A 19,464-nucleotide genomic window follows, 5' to 3' on the forward strand; every position below is an offset into this window, starting at 1 on the left:
GAAACTCGAAATCAACCACAAGAAAAATAGTGGAAAGGTAACAAATACTTGGAGACTAAAGAACATCCTACTAAAGAATGAATGGGCTAACCAAGAAGTTAGAGAGGAAATTAAAAAGTATATGGAAGTCAATGAAAATGATAATGCCACAGCCCCAAACCTCTGGGACGCAGCAAAGGTGGTCATAAGAGGAAAATATATAGCAATCCAGGCCTTCCTAAAGAAGGAAGAAAGGTCTCAGATACACAACCTAACCTTATGCCTTAAAGAGCTGGAAAAAGAACAGCACATAAAACCCAAAACCAGCAGAAGACAGGAAATAATAAAGATTAGAGCAGAAATTAATGCTATCGAAACCAAAAAAAACAGTAAAACAGATCAATAAAACCAGAAGCTAGTTCTCTGAAAGAATTAACAAAACTGATAAACCACTAGCCAGGTTGATCAAAAAGAAAAAGAAAAGGATCCAAATAAATAAAATCAAGAATGAAAAGGGGAGATCACAACCAACACAGAAGAAATAAAAACAATAATCAGAGAATATTATGAACAATAATATGCCAATAAAATGGGCAATCTGGAAGAAATGGACAAATTCCTAGAAACAAATACACTACCAAAACTGAAACAGGAAGAAATAGAAAATTTGAACAGACCCATAACCAGTAAGGAAATCAAATTAGTAATCAAAAATCTGCCAAAAAACAAGAGTCCAGGGCCAGATGGCTTTCCAGGGGAAGTCTACCAATCATTTAATGAAGAGTTAACAGCTATTCTCTTGAAGCTGTTCCAAAAAATAGAAATGGAAGGAAAACTCCCAAACTCTTTCTATGAAGCCAGCATTACCTTGATTCCAAAACCAGATAAAGACCCCCACCTAAAAGGAGAATTATAGACCAATTTCCCTGATGAACATGGATGCAAAAATCCTCAACAAAATTTTAGCCAACTGGATCCAAAAATTCATTAAAAAAATTATTCACCATGACCAAGTGGGATTTATACCTGGGATGCAGGGCTGTTCAATATCCACAAAACAATAAATGTGATTCATCACATTAATAAAAGGAAGGACAAGAATCATAGATGCAGAGAAAGATTTGAGAAAATACAGCATACTTTCTTGATAAAACCCTCAAGAAAGTAGGGATCGAAAGATCATACCTCAAGATCATAAAAGCCATATATGAACGACCCAACGCTAATATCATCCTCACTGGGGAAAAACTGAGAGCTTTCCCCCTAAAGTCAGGAACAAGACAGGGATGTCCACTCTCACTACTGTTATTCAACATAGTACTGGAAGTCTTAGCCTCAGCAATCAGACAGCACAAAGAAATAAAAAGCATCCAAATCACCTAGGAGGAGGTCATACTTTCACTCTTCGCAGATGACATGATACTCTATATGGAAAACCCAAAAAATTGCACATAAAAACTGGGAGAACTGATTCGTGAATTCAGCAAAGTGGCCGGAGATAAAATCAATGCACAGAAATAGGTTGCATTCCTATACACTAACAATGAAGCAACAGAAAAAGAAATCAAGGAATCGATTTACATTGCATTTACAATGCATTTACAATTGCACCAATACCCATAAAATACATGGGAATAAATCTAACCAAAGAGGTGAAAAATCTATACACTGAAAACTATAGAAAGCTTATGAAAGAAATGGAAGAAGGCCCAAAAAAATGGAAACTATTCCATGCTCCTGGATAGGAAGAACAAATATTGTTAAAATGTTGATACTACCCAAAGCAATCTACATACTCAATGCAATACCTAGCAAAATAACACAAGCATTCTTCACAGATATAGAACAAATAATTCTGAAATTTGTATGGTTCCAGAAAAGACCCCAAATAGCCAAAGCAGTCTTGAAAAAGAAAACCAGAGCAGGAGGCATCACGTTCCTGGACTTCAAGCTGTATTACAAATTTGTAATCATCAAGAGAGTATGGTACCGGCACAAAAACAGACACTCAGATCAATGAAACAGAATAGAGAACCCAAAAATGGACCCACAAACATATGGCCAGCTAATCTTTGACAAAGCAGGAAAGAATACCCAATGGAATAAAGACAGTCTCTTCAGCAAATGGTGCTGGGAAAACTGGACAGCGACATGCAGAAGAATGAACCTGGACCACTTTCTTACACCATACACAAAAATAAACTCAAAATGGATGAAAGACCTAAATGTAAGACAAGAAGCCATCAAAATCCTCGAGGAGAAAGCAGGCAAAAACCTCTTGGATCTTGGCTACAGCAACTTCTTACTCAACACATCTCTGGAGGCAAGGGAAACAAAAGCAAAAATGAACTAGTGGGACCTCACCAAAATAAAAAGCTTCTGCACAGCAAAGGAAACAATCAGCAAAACTAAAAGGCAACCGACAAAATGGGAGAAGATATTTGCAAACGACATATCAGATAAAGGGTTAGTATCCAAAATCTATAAAGAACTTATCAAACTCAACACCCAAAAAACAAATAATCCAGTGAAGAAATGGGCAAAAGACATGAATAGACACTTCTCCAAAGAAAACATCCAGATGGCCAACTGACACATGAAACAATGCTCAACATCACTCATCATCAGGTAAATACAAATCAAAACCACCATGAGATACCACCTGACACCTGTCAGGATGGCTAACAGTAACAACTCAGGCAACAACAGATGTTGGCAAGGACGCGGAGGAAGAGGATCTCTTTTGCACTGCTGATGGGAATGCAAACTGACGCAGCCAGTCTGGAAAACAGTATGGACGTTCCCCAAAAACTAAAAATAGAAGTACCCTACAACCCAGCAGTTGCACTACTAGATATTTTTCCAAGGGATACGGGTGTGCTGTTTCAAGGGGACACATGCACCCCAATGCCAAAGTATGGAAAGAGCCCAAATGTCCATCGACGGATGAATGGATAAAGAAGATAAAGAAGATGTCAAGTGTGTATACACACACATACACACACACACACACACACACAATGGAGTATTACTCGGCAACCAAAAAGAATGAAATCTTGCTATTTGCAACTACATGAATGGAACTGGAGGGTATTATACTAAGTGAAATCAGTCAGTCAGAGAATGACAAAGATCATATGAATTCACTTATATGAGGACTTTAAGAGATAATACAGATGGACATAAGTGAAGAGAAACAAAAATAATATAAAAACAAGAAGGGTGACAAATAAGAGACTCATAAATATGGAGAACAAACTGAGAGTTACTGGAGGGGTTTTGGGAGGGTAGATGGGCTAAACGGGTAAGGGGCATTAAGGAATCTACTCCTGAAATAGTTGTTGCACTATATACTAACTAACTTGGATGTAAATTTAAAAAATTAAAAAATTAAAAAATTAAAAAAAGACAATTTAGGAAGCTATGACCATCATGCAATCATGAACTAAAACCTAAAACTATAATGTGAGAAATTTTAAAAAATAGGAAAGGCATATATGAGAGACACAAAAGTAGAGCCACTGGACTTGGCAGTTAGGGATGTTGGCGAAGAATCACGTGATAAGCTAGAAAATGTCCATTCCCATAGATCTAGTTAGTACAAAGCCAGAGTGTATAATATCAGTAGATAACTCGGTAACTTGGAGTAACTTGACAGTTTAAGAATCACTCTGTTATAAAAACACTAGTGCGATGTTAGTTGTGTTAACTGTTGCAGACTTTATTTACCCCGCTGAGATCATTGCCCCCATTCCTACCACTTGTTACCCTATTTCTTTCATAAAAAAGTCATCAGGCACAAATTCTCTCCTGTTTGTCAAAGTTTCTATAATTAAAAGTGCTATGTGTTCTTAGAGGTAATGGGGAAGTGGAGGAAGTCAGAGCAACTGCCAGCCCTAGACTTCCCATTCTCTCAATTTCAAATCACACTTGAGGTGGTGAAATAGCAAGCCAGGCCAGGAGGGCCAGAAAGAGAAGTTGTATATATGCCAGTTTAAAGGTCAGCTCAAACTCTGAGTCTCTTTCCCACAGGCACTATTGCAGCCTCCAACTCCATGCAATTCCATCTGGCCTTCCATCTGGCTTCCAGGTAGCAGATTCTCCAGTACAGATGTGCTTTCATTGTGACTGTTCACCTGGAGCATCCGTCTAGACATATAACTTTTGAATGAAACCGTGGACAAGTTGACCCTCATAACATATCTTCCTTTCACCCCAAAGCTGGCTTCACCCAGCCTCCCGTCATGTCTTGTCTCACAGAATACTCCACCTCAAAGCCCAACCCTTCAACCTCTTGCCTTCTTCAAGACTTTGCTCCTTCAGTGATTCCTTCTTTCACCAGAATATTCAGTTTTTCCTGCCTTCAGCCTTTCGCCTCTGTTGCTTCCATTTTCCCCAGTCGCCAGAGATATGCTTTGGCCTCATTTTCTCTGAAAGAAAAAGAAATGTTTATGTCACCCAAACTTCCCTTTAGCTGCTTTCTTCCTCTTTTTAAGACTAAAATTGAATTCTGGAAATTTATAAAAGAGATGTTTCTTCTCTCACCAAGTAGCACCTTCTGTTCTAAATTTCCTTATTCCTAGTCTATTGCAATCATCTCCAGTCTCCAATGGTGGGTTCCTCTCAAACAGCATTTTAAACACCCAGTCCATCTTGCAGGCTTCTCGACTTCTTCCTTGCAGCCCTTTGTTATTAATCAATCCCATTTCCATCCTTCCTCCATCATACTAGTTTAGGCTATTCTACTGCAATAGTCATTTAAGTTTGCTACAGAATTCCTAAGTAATCTCGTGTGGTAATACAGGAAAGATTCTTGGCCATTTGTCATCTTATGGCCATCAACTTACATGTATAAACCCATGAGCTTGGAAAACTGTCACTGAAAAAGCGTGGTGCAGATAATTTCATTTCCCTTGAGATGCTTTATATATGCTATAACCATGGTCATACACCAGTCATAAGGCGTTCTATAGTGCTTTTGGGTTTTTTTTGTATAATGCCATAACAATTAGTGCTATCTATATTACAAAACATATAGGAAGCCCCCCTTTCAGTTGTCCAAGTGATAAAAGGAAAGCTGTCATTGCATCTTGTGATTGCTAGTCAACTTAGGCAATGTTCTGTTCCTCTTGGCCTGGCTTGCTCCTCCACCACTTTTGGCATGATCCAAACTTGAAGGAATGGGGAATAAAATTTTCAAGTCAGAGACTTCATTAGGGAGATACATAGTATAAATTTTGTGAGCCTAACGGTGAAAGCATAACGAAAGAAAAGGATTCCTCAAATAAAGGAAAAGGCATATTCCTGCTCATATGACAGTCAAAGGCTGGTTGGTGGGGAAGACTCTGGTCTACATAGAGAATTAGAGATCCAGGCTCCTTACATCCGTGACCCCAATCCTCCTTTCTGTCTCGGGAGTCGTTTCCATTCACCTACCAAGTGCGAAAAAAAGTTCATTCTGGAGGTGTTTACAGTCCAACCCTCAAAGTGGTGATATCACTCTGCACGTATTATATTAGCCTGACACCAGCCTCATGGCCACACCCTACAAGAAGAAACACTGGAAAATCTAGTCTGTTTGTCTACTCAGGAAGAAAAGTTCTTGCATACTGACGACCACAAACATGCTCTGATACATTAGTAAACCATAATAAGATGCTGTTGTAACCAATTAGAAAGCACAAACAGTAATGTTAATGTCATCAATGACTGTTAGGATTGTTTCTAGAATTGTGGTGACCCAGTCTGATTCTTTACATGAACTGAAATGCATTTGGGTGTTTCTAACGTGTCCATGCATGGTCAATCCCTCCTAAACCTTGAAATGCCTGTGCATGTTCATAAATAGGTAATGATTACACATTTGCAATGTGATATATGTACAGTATGTCTAATCATCATTAACAATGATGTATTATCCTAATATCAACATTGTACAAAGCTATAACAAAAATAGGAAACTACAGACCAATATTTCATATGAATACAGATATAAAATCCAAAAAAAAAATACTAGCAAGCCCAGTCCAGTAACATATAAAAAGAAATATACACTATGACTAAATGAGATTTATCCCAAGAACGTAAGGTTGGTTTCACATCTGAAAACAAATTAATGTAATACACCATATCAATTGAATAAAGCCAAAAAAAAAAAAAAAAACAGAAGCACATGGGCATCTTAGTTGATCCAGAAGAAGCATTTGATAAAATCCAACAGCCTTTTATGATTAAAAAAACAATTGTTAAAGTAGGAAAATAAGGAAATTTCCTCAGCCTGATAAAGTACAGCTATGAAAAATCTGTACTGAACAACATAAATAATGGTGAAAGTCTGAATATTCTCCCAACATGACCAGGAAGAAGGTGAAAGGATATCCGGTCTCATCATTTCCATGCAATCCTGTACTAGAGGTTCCAGCCAGGGAATTGGGCAAGAAAATGAAATAAGGTGTACATACTGGGGAATAAAAGAAGTAAAACTACTTCTGTTTACAGATGACACTATGTTGCATACTGAAAAATCCTAAGAAATTCACTAATGGTATATTAGAACAAACAAGTTAGCAAGACTCCAGAACAAAAGATCAATATACAAAAATCTAGAGTTGTATACGGTGAACAATTTGAAAATGATATAAAGAACGCAATAAGCTTCCAGTTATGGAACAAATCAGTCACATGAGATGAAGGGTACAGCATAGAGAATATAGTCAATGGTATTGTAATAGTGTTGTATGGTGACAGACGGTCCCTACGCTAGTGGTGAGCACAGCATAACCAAAGAGTTGCTGAATCACTATGTTGTACACCTGAAACTAATGTAACATTGTGTATCAACTATACTTCAATTAAAATTTTTTTAAGGTTTTTAAAAAGAAAGCAATATTTTAATTACAATAGCACCAGAAAAGAATATGATCTGGGAATAAATTCAACAAAATGAACGCAGACTTGCATTCTGAAAACTACAAAACACTGTTAAAGTAACTTAAAGCAGATGTAGGGGCACCTGGGTGGCTCAGTGTGTTGAGCATCGAACTTCAGCTCAGGTCATGATCTCACAGTTCATGAGTTCGAGCCCCACATTGGGTTAGCTGCTGTTAATGCAGGGATTGCTTCTTCAGATCCTCTGTTCCCCTCTTTCTCTGGCACTCTTCTGCTCACGCTTCCTTTTTCTCAAAAAATAAACATTAGAAAAAGTACCCTGAAGCAGATTTAAATAAGTGGAAAGACATTCCATGTTCATAAATCCAAAGATGTAATGTTGTTAATGTTATGATACTCCTCATATTGATCTACAACAGATTCAATGCAATCTCTATTAAAATCTCAACTACCTTTTTTTTTTCCTGAAATTGACAAGCAGATCTTAGAATTCATATGGAAATGTAAGGGACACAATAACTGAAACAGTCTTGCAAATAAAAGAATGAAGTCGAAGAACTCATATATTCTGATTTCAAAACTTACTACAAATCTATAGTAATCAAGAATATACGATACTGGCATAAGGACAGGCATATAGATCAGCGTAATAGAATTCACAGTCCAGAAATAACCCCTTACATTCATGCTCAATTGATCTTCATCAAGAGTGCTAAAATTAATTCCATGAGGAAAAATAGTTATTTCTTCAACAAATGTTACAAGAAGTACAAAAATCTGAAGTTGCGTAACTTGTTTGCAGCACACACAAAAATTAACTGAAAATGGATCAGCTACCTAAATGTAAAAGCTAAATACAACCCTTAAAAAACACATATAGGAGTAAACCTTCATGTCTTTCTCAGATACAACACAAAAAGCATAAGCAGCAAAAGAAAAAATAGATAAATTGGACTTCACCAAAATTAAAAACACCTTTGTTGCATACGGTAACCTCAAGAAACTGAAAAGACAATAGAAGGGAAGAAAATAATAGGCAAATCATCTTCTGATAAGAGTACAGTATCCAGAATATAGAAAAAACCTTTAGCAACTCAACAAAAAGACCACCAGAGTTTAAAAATGAGAAAAGAATTTGAATAGCTATGTCTCTAGATAAAATATACACATGGCCAATAGGCACATGAAAAGGTGCTCGATATCATTGGTTATTGGACAAATGCAAATAAAAACCTCAGTGAGATACCACTTCAAACAAACTAGGATGGCTGTCATCAAAACGATGCATAATAACAAGTACTGGCCAGGAGACATCAGAAGGGACCATTTTACTTAGTGGGTGGGAATGAAGAAAGGTGCAGCCACCTTGGAGTACATTTATTGAGTTCCCTAAAATTTTTAACATATGGTTAGCACATGACTCAGCAATTCTACTCCTAGTTTTATACCCAAGATTATGAAAACATGCCCACACAGAAATTTGTATGCAAATGTTCATAACAGCATTATCCATAGTAGTCAAAAAGTGGAAACAACCCAAATGTTTATTAATGGATGAATAAATACAGTGTAGTAGATCTATTAAATTAAATATTATTTGAAAATACAAAGAAATAAAGTCCTGATACCTAGTACAACATGGATAACCTTTAACTCATTACACCAAGTAAAATAAACCCTTTACAAAAGACCACATATTACATGAAATGCCTTAATGGGCAAAGTCATAGAGACAGAAAGTAGATTAGTGATTGCCTGCCGAGCGCTCAGGGTTTAGCGGGAAATAAGGAGCAATTGTTAATGAATATAGCACTATTATTATTATTTTGAGGGATAATAAAAATTCTCTAAAATGGATTACAATGATGGCTGCCCAACTCTGTGAATGTACTAAAAACTTTCAAAGTGTATACTCTAATGGGTTAATGTAAAGAATGTGAAACAGGTCTCTATAGACCCGTTTCCAAAATAAAACTATATAACATAGCAAGATGTCAGTAGTGGCACAGCAAGAAGTTAAACTCGGGTGACGTGGCCGGCCAAAGACATACCCTATGCAGAATGTATGCTAGACTTCGAGGATTATAGAACTATATGAGACACGGTGAGGCCCCGTTCAGGGCTTCCCATGACCTAGGCCCTAACAGGCTAAATACTAACACTGTCAACATAAATGAATCTGCTGTCAGCAACTGAGAAAATTCTAGAATTTGAGCACACAAATCCGAAATCTTCAATTTCCTGGTATTTCCTGTTGGAAATAGGCCCTTTAGAGTTTTCATAGTAAATCGTATAAGATTTAAGATTTATTTGTTCAAGGGCTTAGTTTCAACAAGCCTGAACCTCATGCGTCTGATAACTCTTTCAAGGTGCCCATTGAAATGTTGACTTATCAGTAAGCCCTTCCTTGAACATCCTGTAAAAAATACCAACACTCTTCCCCTACATCTCGCCACTTGCTATATATCATACTCTAGTTAATTTTTTCCCGTAATACTAATCACCATCCAATATATAACATATATTCGTGGTTTTAGTGTTGATTTTCTCTTTCCTTCTTTGGAATGTAAACTCTTTAAGGCATGAGACTGTATCAGTTAGCCTTTTCCGCCTGACAAATTCCCTTCAAAATTCAGTGCCTTAAAATAACAACCATCTATTTTGTTCACAAGCCTGTGCTTTGACAATTTGGTGATAAATGAAGGTGGAGGTTTCTCTGGTGTGAGCTGTGCTCACTCTTGCATCTGCAGTCAGCCTCGGAGTCAACTGAGATCTGGCTCATCTGTGATAATCTTAGCTAGGATGGGTCTTCTCTGCTCCAGGTGATCTCTTGGTCTCCAGCAAACGAGCACAGGCTTGTACCCATGGTGGTTGGGCAGGATTCTGAGGTACCATGTAGAAGCGTGCAAAGCCTCATGAATTGCATGGTTACATCAATTCTGCCATGTTTATTGGTCAAAGTAAATCACAAGGCCAACCCATATTCAAGCAGTGAGAAAGCCTCCATGTCTTTCTGGGTGAAGCTAAAACTCACATTGCAAAATGGTGGACACACGGAGGGCACTAACTGTGGCGTTCTTACAAAAAACTCTGCCACAGACACTTCCTCTGATTTGTTCACTGCTATATCCAAAGCACCTAGAACAGTGCGTGGGTCACAGATATTCCAGAAATATTAGTTGAAGGAATGAATGAATCACATGCCCACTCTGTCTAAACCAGAGGTTGTCCCATAGACTGCCTCTTCTCCATTACAAATCCTTGCAATGCAGTATATGCTTGCGAGAAACTACATTGATTGTGAATAGTTGCAATTGGAGTTCTGCTCTACTGTTCTTTTAAAGTTAAAATGAGCTTTCACCATTTGTTTTCTCTCTTAGTTAGTTCTTGCAAGTTAGACTACTTGCTTCCATAGATGGTGAAGCATACCATATTTCATAAAATGCTTCTCATCCAAGGACCTTAGAAAAGTTTCAAAACTTTCTCCTCCATCTCCACAGCTATATAACCTGTAAGATAGGTGAGTCCTGTTGTCTACTCCTTTCTTTCTCTGTCCCTTATTCCAACCAGCCTGTTTCTTTTTCTTTCTTCAAACCTAAATCCAGTTGAGACACAAGAGAACAACCGCTTGCTAATACAAGACATCTCCTTGAAACTTGGCTCGGGGAACTTTCTGGAAGCTGGATCATTGTGCAGTATTATAGATAAGTGTTGCAGAAATAACTGATCAGTTATGAAGTGTCTTGGGACCCAACTCATTTCCTCATCCCTGCCATTGCCACATAGCAAAGTGAGCTGGGAAATAGAAACAACCCATTGCATGCTTTAGCCTCCTGGTCCAGATTTTCCAGGAATATCTGTTTAGGGATCAAATGGGTCTGCTATAGTTCTTGATAACTGGATTTAAAGAGTAAACTGTATTGCTCTGCTGTCCATTGGTCAACTGGACAGACTCAATTTTCTGGGCTTCGTGTATTCTTTTTTTTTTTTTAATTTTTTTTAATGTTTTATTCATTTTTGAGACAGAGAGAGACAGAGCATGAACGGGGGAGGGGAAGAGAGAGAGGGAGACACAGAATTGGAAGCAGGCTCCAGGCTCTGAGCCATCAGCCCAGAGCCCGACGCGGGGCTCGAACTCACGGACCGCGAGATCGTGACCTGGCCGAAGTCGTGGGCTTCGTGTATTCTTAACACAGTGCCCAGGATGATGCGTTTGGGTTGCCCCTCTTGAAAGACTGCTGTAGCACCTTGGAATTGTGGCCTCTCCAAACAAATTCTACTGAAAGTTTAAAAAGGTGCATCAACAATCAGGGTATTCATCCAAGCATTCTCTAAGGTGGCATTACTCACATACTTTCCCAAATGACAGAGTGTTCAAATGCTGTGACATGTATCAATACCTTTCCCAGCAGGCCCCTGCCATCTGGGCTGGGAATTCTCTTAGCAGGAAACAAAGCCCTTTTATATTTACAGATAAAGCTAAAAAAAAAAAAAAAAAAAAAAAAAAACCAAAGACCCAGAGGAGAAGTAACTCTCAACTTCCCCTTTTCTGTCATTTGCCCACATTTTCTTGGCACAAAGCCTCAGTAGCATCTTCACCTCCCTCTCCCCTCACACCCAGATACCAAGTCCTGCCAGTTCTTCCTTCGATGTACTTTTCAGAGTCTAACTTGTTTCCCATCCCTTCTGCTAACATCCCCCATTAAGGTCTTTATTGTTTCACACCTGTGTCATTGAAATGAGCTCCAAACAGAACTTCGGCCTTCATTCTTAGTGGTCTACAGTGACTTAAACTATAGTTCTAGCTTTTTAATCTGGAAATATAATAATTCCACATATGATCGCTCACACTTTCCTTTTTTAAAAAAAATGTTTATTTATTTATTTATTTTGAGAGAGAGAGCATGCACGTGCACAAGCACATGTGGTGGGGGGTGCAGAGGGAGAGGGAGAGAGAGAATCCCATGCAGTGTCTGTGCTGTCAGCACAGAGCCCCCATGTGGGGCTGGATCCCACAAACTATGAGATCACGAGACCTGAGCCAAAATCAAGACTTGGAGTCTTAACCTACTGAGCTGCCCAGGCACCCCTCTAGCACTTTCTTCTATACTTACCCAGTGTGAACTCTCTGCATTGGCTAACGTGGTCTAACTGGTATTTCCAAAAGGATCTGCTACCTAAATTTAAACAGTATATTGAGTGAAAATTACTTGGCAAAAACTTACTTACACATTACAGAAGCATGAATTATTCTGTCTTGTAACTAACCCTGACCAATCTATTGTTAAGCCACGAGTCTGCATCTTTCTCTAGGCTCTCCACCTCAGTCAACCCAGGCCACCAGCATCCAGCACTCCCATCACAAATTTTATCCCAGGCCCCCACTTAACAAGAAGAAGGGATCAGGTTGTCTTTGGCATCTCCTAAAGAATGTCTGCTTTTTCATACCACCCACAGCCGTGTGCCCACAGCTCAATCTTGGAGGCTTTACACAGCCTTCCCTGCCGAATCGTTCTTACCCACACCCAGCTCACGGTGATCTCTGTCCCCTGAATTCTTAGAGCCAAACTCTTGTGACTTGTCCTGTTTAGACGATACTAATATTCTACCACTAATGTTTACTTAGCCTTAGTAGCTTGTTGTTACAGACCCAAGGAGGGTGAAACTCCTTCAAGGTGACAAAAGCATCTTACTTTAATTTGTAGGCCCATGTTTCAACATTGTTTAATGGAGCTTTACACGTGGTGGCTGCTAATTTGTTATCCGGGCTTGCTAGTCACGCTGGAAGTGAATGATAACAATTTTCTTTCTCCATTTGAGTGATGATAGAGACTCAGGGAGGCCTGTAGAAAATGGAAAGCCATAGTCTCCTTGGAGGAATAGATGCTAGAGCAGAGAACAAAGGGCCAAAAAAGGGAGATAGCCAGACTCTAAAAGACAAATGTTCCAAATGCATCAATTTCCTCAAGGTCAGGGACACATTTATGTAATAGCTTTCATATGAGAACTTCCAGACAGTTTTTCTTCTCTCAATTCCTCTGTCTTTACGTTTCATTATTGGGAGAATATTTAGATACACGTGTTGCCTGAACAAGGGTTCGTGAAGCTTCAAAGGTGCTCTCTTCTGTGGCCAAAATATCCCTGACCTGTGTTTTCCCCTTACAGTGTACCTGGGTTCACCTTGCCCTGCAGCCATCATTCTGACACTAGAAAGCGGTGGAATTGACAACCAAAACCTGGGAAATAAGAGGCATTCCTGATGATTCCAATAGGGGAAAACAGAGCATAAAAATAATTTGACATCGTAATAGATCTTATATACAGAACCCCACTATCAGCTGAGACCCAGCCAGAAAGGAAAATGCCTCTCCACTTTTAACTGCTGGACAAACCCCAGAACAATGAGTTACTTTATTTGAAACCAGGTGAAGCCATTTTCCTCTAGCAGGAAGTGGTGGGGAAGACAGAGAAGGGGTGTCAGACTGTCCACTGCTTTAAAAAGACAGGATGGGGGCGCCTGGGTGGCTCAGTCGGTTAAGCGGCCGACTTCGGCTCAGGTCATGATCTCAAGGTCTGTGAGTTCGAGCCCCGCGTCAGGCTCTGTGCTGACAGCTCAGAGCCTGGAGCCTGTTTCAGATTCTGTGTCTCCCTCTCTCTGACCCTCCCCATTCATGCTCTGTCTCTCTCTGTCTCAAAAATAAATAAACATTAAAAAAAATTTTTAAAATAAAAATAAAAAGACAGGATGGGGCTTCGTTGATTTTACAGAGACTGCATTTCTCTGCTTCATGTCCCCTGCCCTGTCCATATTACTTAGACAAATGTCTAAGTCCTAACTGTAGGTGTCAGTCAGGGAAAATTCATGGTTTTGTGGCTAAATGATGATATGTGACCTCCTCTTTTCAGAGATAGGATTTTTGTGTTTTTTTTTAAAGAAATCACTCCTTTAGACTGAGTTTCTGCACTAAAACTGAATTTATTTCCCTAAGTGTCATATCCCTGATTTGTATAGCAGAATCTTCTCCTGACAAGTGTATTTTTTAACTTCGATTTTTAAATAATACAAATAAATACAAGTAGACAGTAATTCTGATTAAAATAAAGATGCATGTATTATTGATATCAGTTTATTGTAGCATTACCATTAATAAAGTCTTTTATTGTCACAGAGAAGAGTGAAGGCCAATTTTGATGCATATATACTTTATCTTAATACAAATACTAAAAGAAATAAGAAGCCTCAGGGGCTGTTTACTGCTATGCACTTATTCCCCAAATTTCTCTATTGCCTTGGCAATTGTACTCCAGTTGGATGCTCCTCCCCCATTTTCACGTAATTCCTCCAAAGCAGGAAGAATAAATGTCCAGAAACCATTGGCATACAGTGCTGTAAAAGATGCAAGTAAATGGAGGACTCAGCCCTTCGAATGTAATACTTGCTGGCCAAGGCATAATTTGGGTAAGCAAATCTTGAGCTTGAATTATTTTATATGTATATATAATTTGTTCAAAAAATTAAGGAAGACATACAGAAAGTGCATTTTTTTTTCATACAGCTGTACTGAAATTATTGTGAGCAAAAAAAAAAATTAAATTTTCAAGTGAATAATTTTTGGACTGAAGATATCTACCTTATTTGCTCCACCTTAGCCCCTTATCAGCATTACCTATGCATCAACAAACCATCCACTGAGTGTCCAGAGTTCTTAAACTTTCTCTGTTTTAACGGGATATGATACCCACTCTCAGTTTCGGTAGGAGAAAAAGATACCAAATGGAGGCTTTGTTCAGCGGACAAACAATAAAATGGCTTCAGTGATAGAACTGTCTTTTCACCTTCTTAATATTATAAACACAAGTGAAGTTTCCATTGGCAACTTTTGCAACACTGTTCTCAAAACAGCAGACACAATCATTCAAAAGGTAGAGTTGAAGGGAGACGGCAGAAAAAACCAATAACTTTGTGTAGTTACGGTAAAACACAACCGGTATTCATCAGAAAATTAGAGGCTACATCTCACTAACAAACCTCTTGATCCCAGTCCTGTGGATGGAAATTTACATTCAAACGGAGCACCAAAATAAATTCCCTTCTGGGGGCAGTAGATTGTAACTAGTTTCTCAGCAGGAATGGCAAGGCCAAAAGAGTAACTTTTGGGGGGAGAAGGCTTGGAGTGCTCCACATAGTCAAATGGCAAGAAACCGGTTTGTCCTAGACCTGTGGCTCACATCAGGCCAAGGAGCGAATATAACCCTGTACAAGATTCTCAGGGACTCCGAAGGGAGAGCACCCCTAACTAGTTAACTAGTCTTTGGGGTCCCATTATTTAAAGTAACCGCCTGTGAGGTTCCAGGCAGTACTAAACCTATCGGGACCCATTCGATTGGAAGCCCGGAATTCCTATTTGGAAAGCAAAGTCCTAGTAGCTACGTGTCCCAGACGTCTTGCAAAACAAATCCCATGTAACGTTAGGACGCGCTAAACAGAACTATACTATCCAACAGGACAGGGGGTGAATTAGGCGGAAAGAGTCTGCATCCTGTGGATGCAACTGCCCTCTCAGGTTCCACGGGGAGCGTCATCTGCAGGACGGCCTGCGCGCCGGACACCAAAACCTCTTTGCCTCCCCTGGTCTCTCTCCTCCCGCCTGACCTAGCTCCCCGCGCTTTCTCAAACCGTGTTGTTTATTCGCGCTTCTGCGCGTTCCGCGGCGCAGGCGGAGGGATGGCTCTGGTTTGGGTTACATCTCCGCGCGCGCGCGCGCCAAGTGCAAAGCAGACAGCCGCTGGCTGGGTAGGCGCGCGAACCTTTAGGCCGCTGGGGGTCCCCAGCACGCACACCTTGGCTGGCGGGCATGGCCCGGGGTGGGTAAGTGGCGATGCCAGAACGTGCAGACTCGCCACCAGCCTATACAAACAGAAGTCCGTTTTCCCATCCCACTGGTTGTCAGTTTCTTTGGTGAGTGCTGACACGAAGGCAAGCACGGATACAATCGTTCCTCACTCCCGCCTCGCTCTCCCCCACTGGCCCAGCCTTGCTTGTACTTACAAGTCCACTCTAAGAGACAGCTTCTGGCTACTTGTTTGGAATCCAAGAAAACAGAGCATGGGGCTGTGCGCAAAAGAGTTATTCAGCGAGTCTACACAGGGAAGCGGGGATTCCCAGGGACATCACAGGCACTGGGAAAACAGAACCTCCAGCCTTTCCCTACTAGCAAACCAATGCATAGGGACTGGCGAGGGCGCAAAGGGAAGCTCGAAAGAAAGGATGAAGCTGGGGAAAAAAAAAAAAAAAGTGAGTTTCTAGGGTAGGAGTGCGGGCCAGGGTTGGGACTAGGTAATGAAGCAAACTTCTGAACCTTAAATTCAAGTTCTAGCAGTGGGGCGATTAGGTGGGAGCCGTTAGTGGGCGCGGCGGCTGGGTGTACAGTTTATTTTTCTGCGTAGATTTTTTTGCCTTGAACCGCTGAGGCTCAAACTTCCGCCGCGAAGATGTGGAGTGCCGAAGAGGGAGGAGGCAACTACAAGGATCAACACTGATTCCGAGGCCAAAGTGTGAGCCAAGGTCGCTTCTCACAGACCCAGGTAGTTTCCCAGGCCCTCCAGCCCCACCTTTGGGGGCCTCTTTGCCCAAAGCGCACACCCTCCGAGCAAGGGATTAGGGGACAGGGGATTAGGGGACGGGGGAGGAGGGAGGAGGTCTGGAAGCGGCGGACCCAGCAGTTGAGAAAGTCGGGAAAAGTAGCAGGCTATCAGAGGTGTTGATTCCAGAGGGCTGGAGGAGGCAGAGAGGATAGGGCGGGCCTACTTGCGGACGACTCGTCCATCATCTTCTGCGGCAGAACTTGCACTTGATGATCTTCTTAAACGCGTTTTGGAAGTCTTTGTTGAAGTAGGCGTAAATGACCGGGTTGAGCAGAGAATTGGAGTAGCCCAGCCAGTTGATTATGGCGCCCAGAAGCGTGGGCATGTGGCAGCTGCTCTCGCAGAAGGGCAGGACCAGGGCAACGATGAAGAAGGGCAGCCAGCAGAGGATGAATGTGCCCATGATGATGCCCAGCGTCTTCACCGTTTTCCTTTCTCTGGCCAGAGCCATCTTGCGCTTGGCTTCGGCGTTGCGCTCATTCTTCTTCTCGAAGGAGGCGGGGGCGCAAGGGATACTACTGGCCTCGCTGGGCAGCGGCAGGTGCTCTTTAGAGTTGCCCACCCGGTGCACTTCAATCACCTCCAGGGCGGCGCCGTCGTCACCCTGCCTCACCGCGCCATTGGTGCACGGAGCCCCCCCTGCCTTGTTCTCCACGCCCTGCCTCCATTCTCTGCTCCCTGGCTCGCCATTTACGCTCTTCTTGGGCTGCCGGGCTGGCGACACACCAAAGCGGGTGTCCGCTCCCTTCTTCTCCACCTTCTTGACTGTTTTGCGGATGCGGAAGCGCGCAGCTCGGAAAATGCGCCCGTAGAGAACCAACATTAGCAGCAAAGGGATGTAGAAGGCTCCAAAGGTGGAATAGATAGTGTAGCCATGGTCCTTGCTAATCGTGCACGCGTCGGGGTCGGAGCGGTCTTCGGGGGTGCGCCAGCCCAGCATGGGCGGGATGGAGATAAGGAAGCCAATGAGCCAAGTGAGGGAGATGAGCGCAGCGGCGCGCCGGGGCGTCCTCTTGTTCACGTAGTCGATGGGGTCCGTGATGGCCCAGTACCTGTCCAGCGCAATGGCACACAGGTGCAGGATGGACGAGGTGCAGCACAGCACGTCGAGGGCAATGAATAGGTCACAGGTGACCTGTCCCAGTGTCCATTTGTTGAGCACCTGGTACAACGCAGCCATGGGCAGCACCAGCACCGACACCATGAGATCGGTGACAGCCAGCGAGCCGATGAGATAGTTGGCCACATTCTGCAGGGAGCGCTCCAGGGCGATCGCGGCCACCACGCAAGCATTGCCCAGCACCGCGCAGAAAATGAGCGTGCCCAGCAGCAGAGAGGTGATCACTTGGTAGCCGAAGGTCACGTCGGAGATGACAGTAGCGTTGCCGCGTGTCCCGAAGGGACCCTCGGACAAGGTGGTGTTGTTGCCAGGTCCAGGGCTGAGCACATCCATGCCTGCGCGCCCAGCGGGGGGAGGGGGAGGGGAGAAAGAGCTGCTTTAGGATCCCCCTCGCCCCTCCCCCTGGGGTCTTCTACCCCTCTCTCCCCCCCCCCCCCCCCCGGGGAGTTCCAGGTGGACGAAACGCCGGGACTCAAGCAGGAAGTTCTTACTGCTCGGGCGAGGGCATCTCCGAGGAGCAGCTTCTAGGAGCTCCTTGGGCTCCGTTGGTCCAGCAGGCTGCGAGACTCCAGCGGGGAAAGGAGTTCGCCAGAGAACAGCTCCGGGACCTCTGAGCGGCCGAGAGGTGGCTGGAACGTCTGTTTCTCACTGTCCATTTTACTCTGCCGCTGCTCAACTGGCTGCCGGAGCTGGAGTCTCCCCACTAGCAAACAATCTTCGGTCTTAGAAGTATCTGGAATAGAGAAACCTCGTCCTCTGCGGTCACTCTGTGATCTCTTCCTCCGTCTCTCCCTTCCTCTTTGCCACTCTCTCCTCCTGTCTCCTCTCTTTCTCTTAAGTCTTCTCTCTCCGTTCTCCCTCTCCCTTCTCAGCCCTCGTTCAGTCTCCCTCTTCCTTCTCACTCCCCTTTCTTTATCCCTCTGTGTCGCTCCGACGCTACGACGGTGGCCCTCCCTCCTACGCTAACCCTCCCCTCCTAACACTTCCCCAACCCTGAGTGTCTCTTTCCTCTGGGTCCCCGCCCTCCTCTCCCTCTAGCTAAGCGTCTTTTCCTTCTAGCCCCTTTTTGTCGGCAGAGATTCAGAATCCACTTTCACCGGATCCTCCGCTGGTCACACCGATATTACAACATATAACTCCGCCTCTCACCCAGCCAAACTAGAGAAGGGGAAAAAACAATCCTAACTATCCGTTGCTTCATATTTCTGTCAAATTGTTAAGAAGAGTTAGCAGCACAGAGTGACAATAGGAAATGAGAAATGGAGCCACAGGGAACCTGAATGGGTAGGTAGACAGCCCTTGGATTAGTCTGTAAATTATTGTTAATTGATGGAAAGCAGACGAAGTGTGTTTTAGCTTATGAAAGAAGCCATCCTGTTCATTATCTGACAGTTCAGCCTGACTCCTTTGGGGAGGATGTTTCCTGTAGCTTTATTTATTTATTTGTAACCTTGGGGAATTAGCGGGGGAGAGGGATTCTAAAGGGCGCGTCACCGGACAGATAAATAGCAGCATGTCAAAGTGAAGAAAAAACTCAATTCGGTATGTATTACACACACACACACACACACACACACACACACACACACACACACAAATACGCCTATCCATCACCATTACCTTTTTAATGTCAATAAACATTACCATGTTTCATAGCTTCGTGGCGAGTAAATTTAGAGAAGGGAATCTTTCGCCACTGTTCTGTAAATAACGTTGGGCGTTTTATACAGCCTTTTGCTTCTTTTATCACAGCCTGCAAACCTCTAGGGAGAACCTGGTGGAACCCCTGGTCGCTGGCCCGCAGTTTCTCTTAAGCGCCGAAATTGTCTTCA

At 42.4% G+C, this 19,464-nt stretch overlaps 1 protein-coding gene across 1 annotated transcript; it reads right to left on the reverse strand.

Annotated features, from left to right (window-relative positions):
- Positions 1 to 13,828: 13,828 nt before the first annotated feature.
- HTR1A (5-hydroxytryptamine receptor 1A) lies at positions 13,829 to 18,936 on the reverse strand. The gene has a single exon (XM_045494396.1). The coding sequence runs from the start codon at positions 17,963 to 17,965 to the stop codon at positions 16,694 to 16,696; it is 1,272 nt and encodes a 423-aa protein (XP_045350352.1). The 5' UTR covers positions 17,966 to 18,936; the 3' UTR covers positions 13,829 to 16,693.
- Between the last annotated feature and the right edge of the window lie 528 nt (positions 18,937 to 19,464).

This window comes from Leopardus geoffroyi, chromosome A1, assembly GCF_018350155.1.
Source record: "Leopardus geoffroyi isolate Oge1 chromosome A1, O.geoffroyi_Oge1_pat1.0, whole genome shotgun sequence".
NCBI classification, from domain to species: Eukaryota; Metazoa; Chordata; class Mammalia; order Carnivora; family Felidae; genus Leopardus; species Leopardus geoffroyi.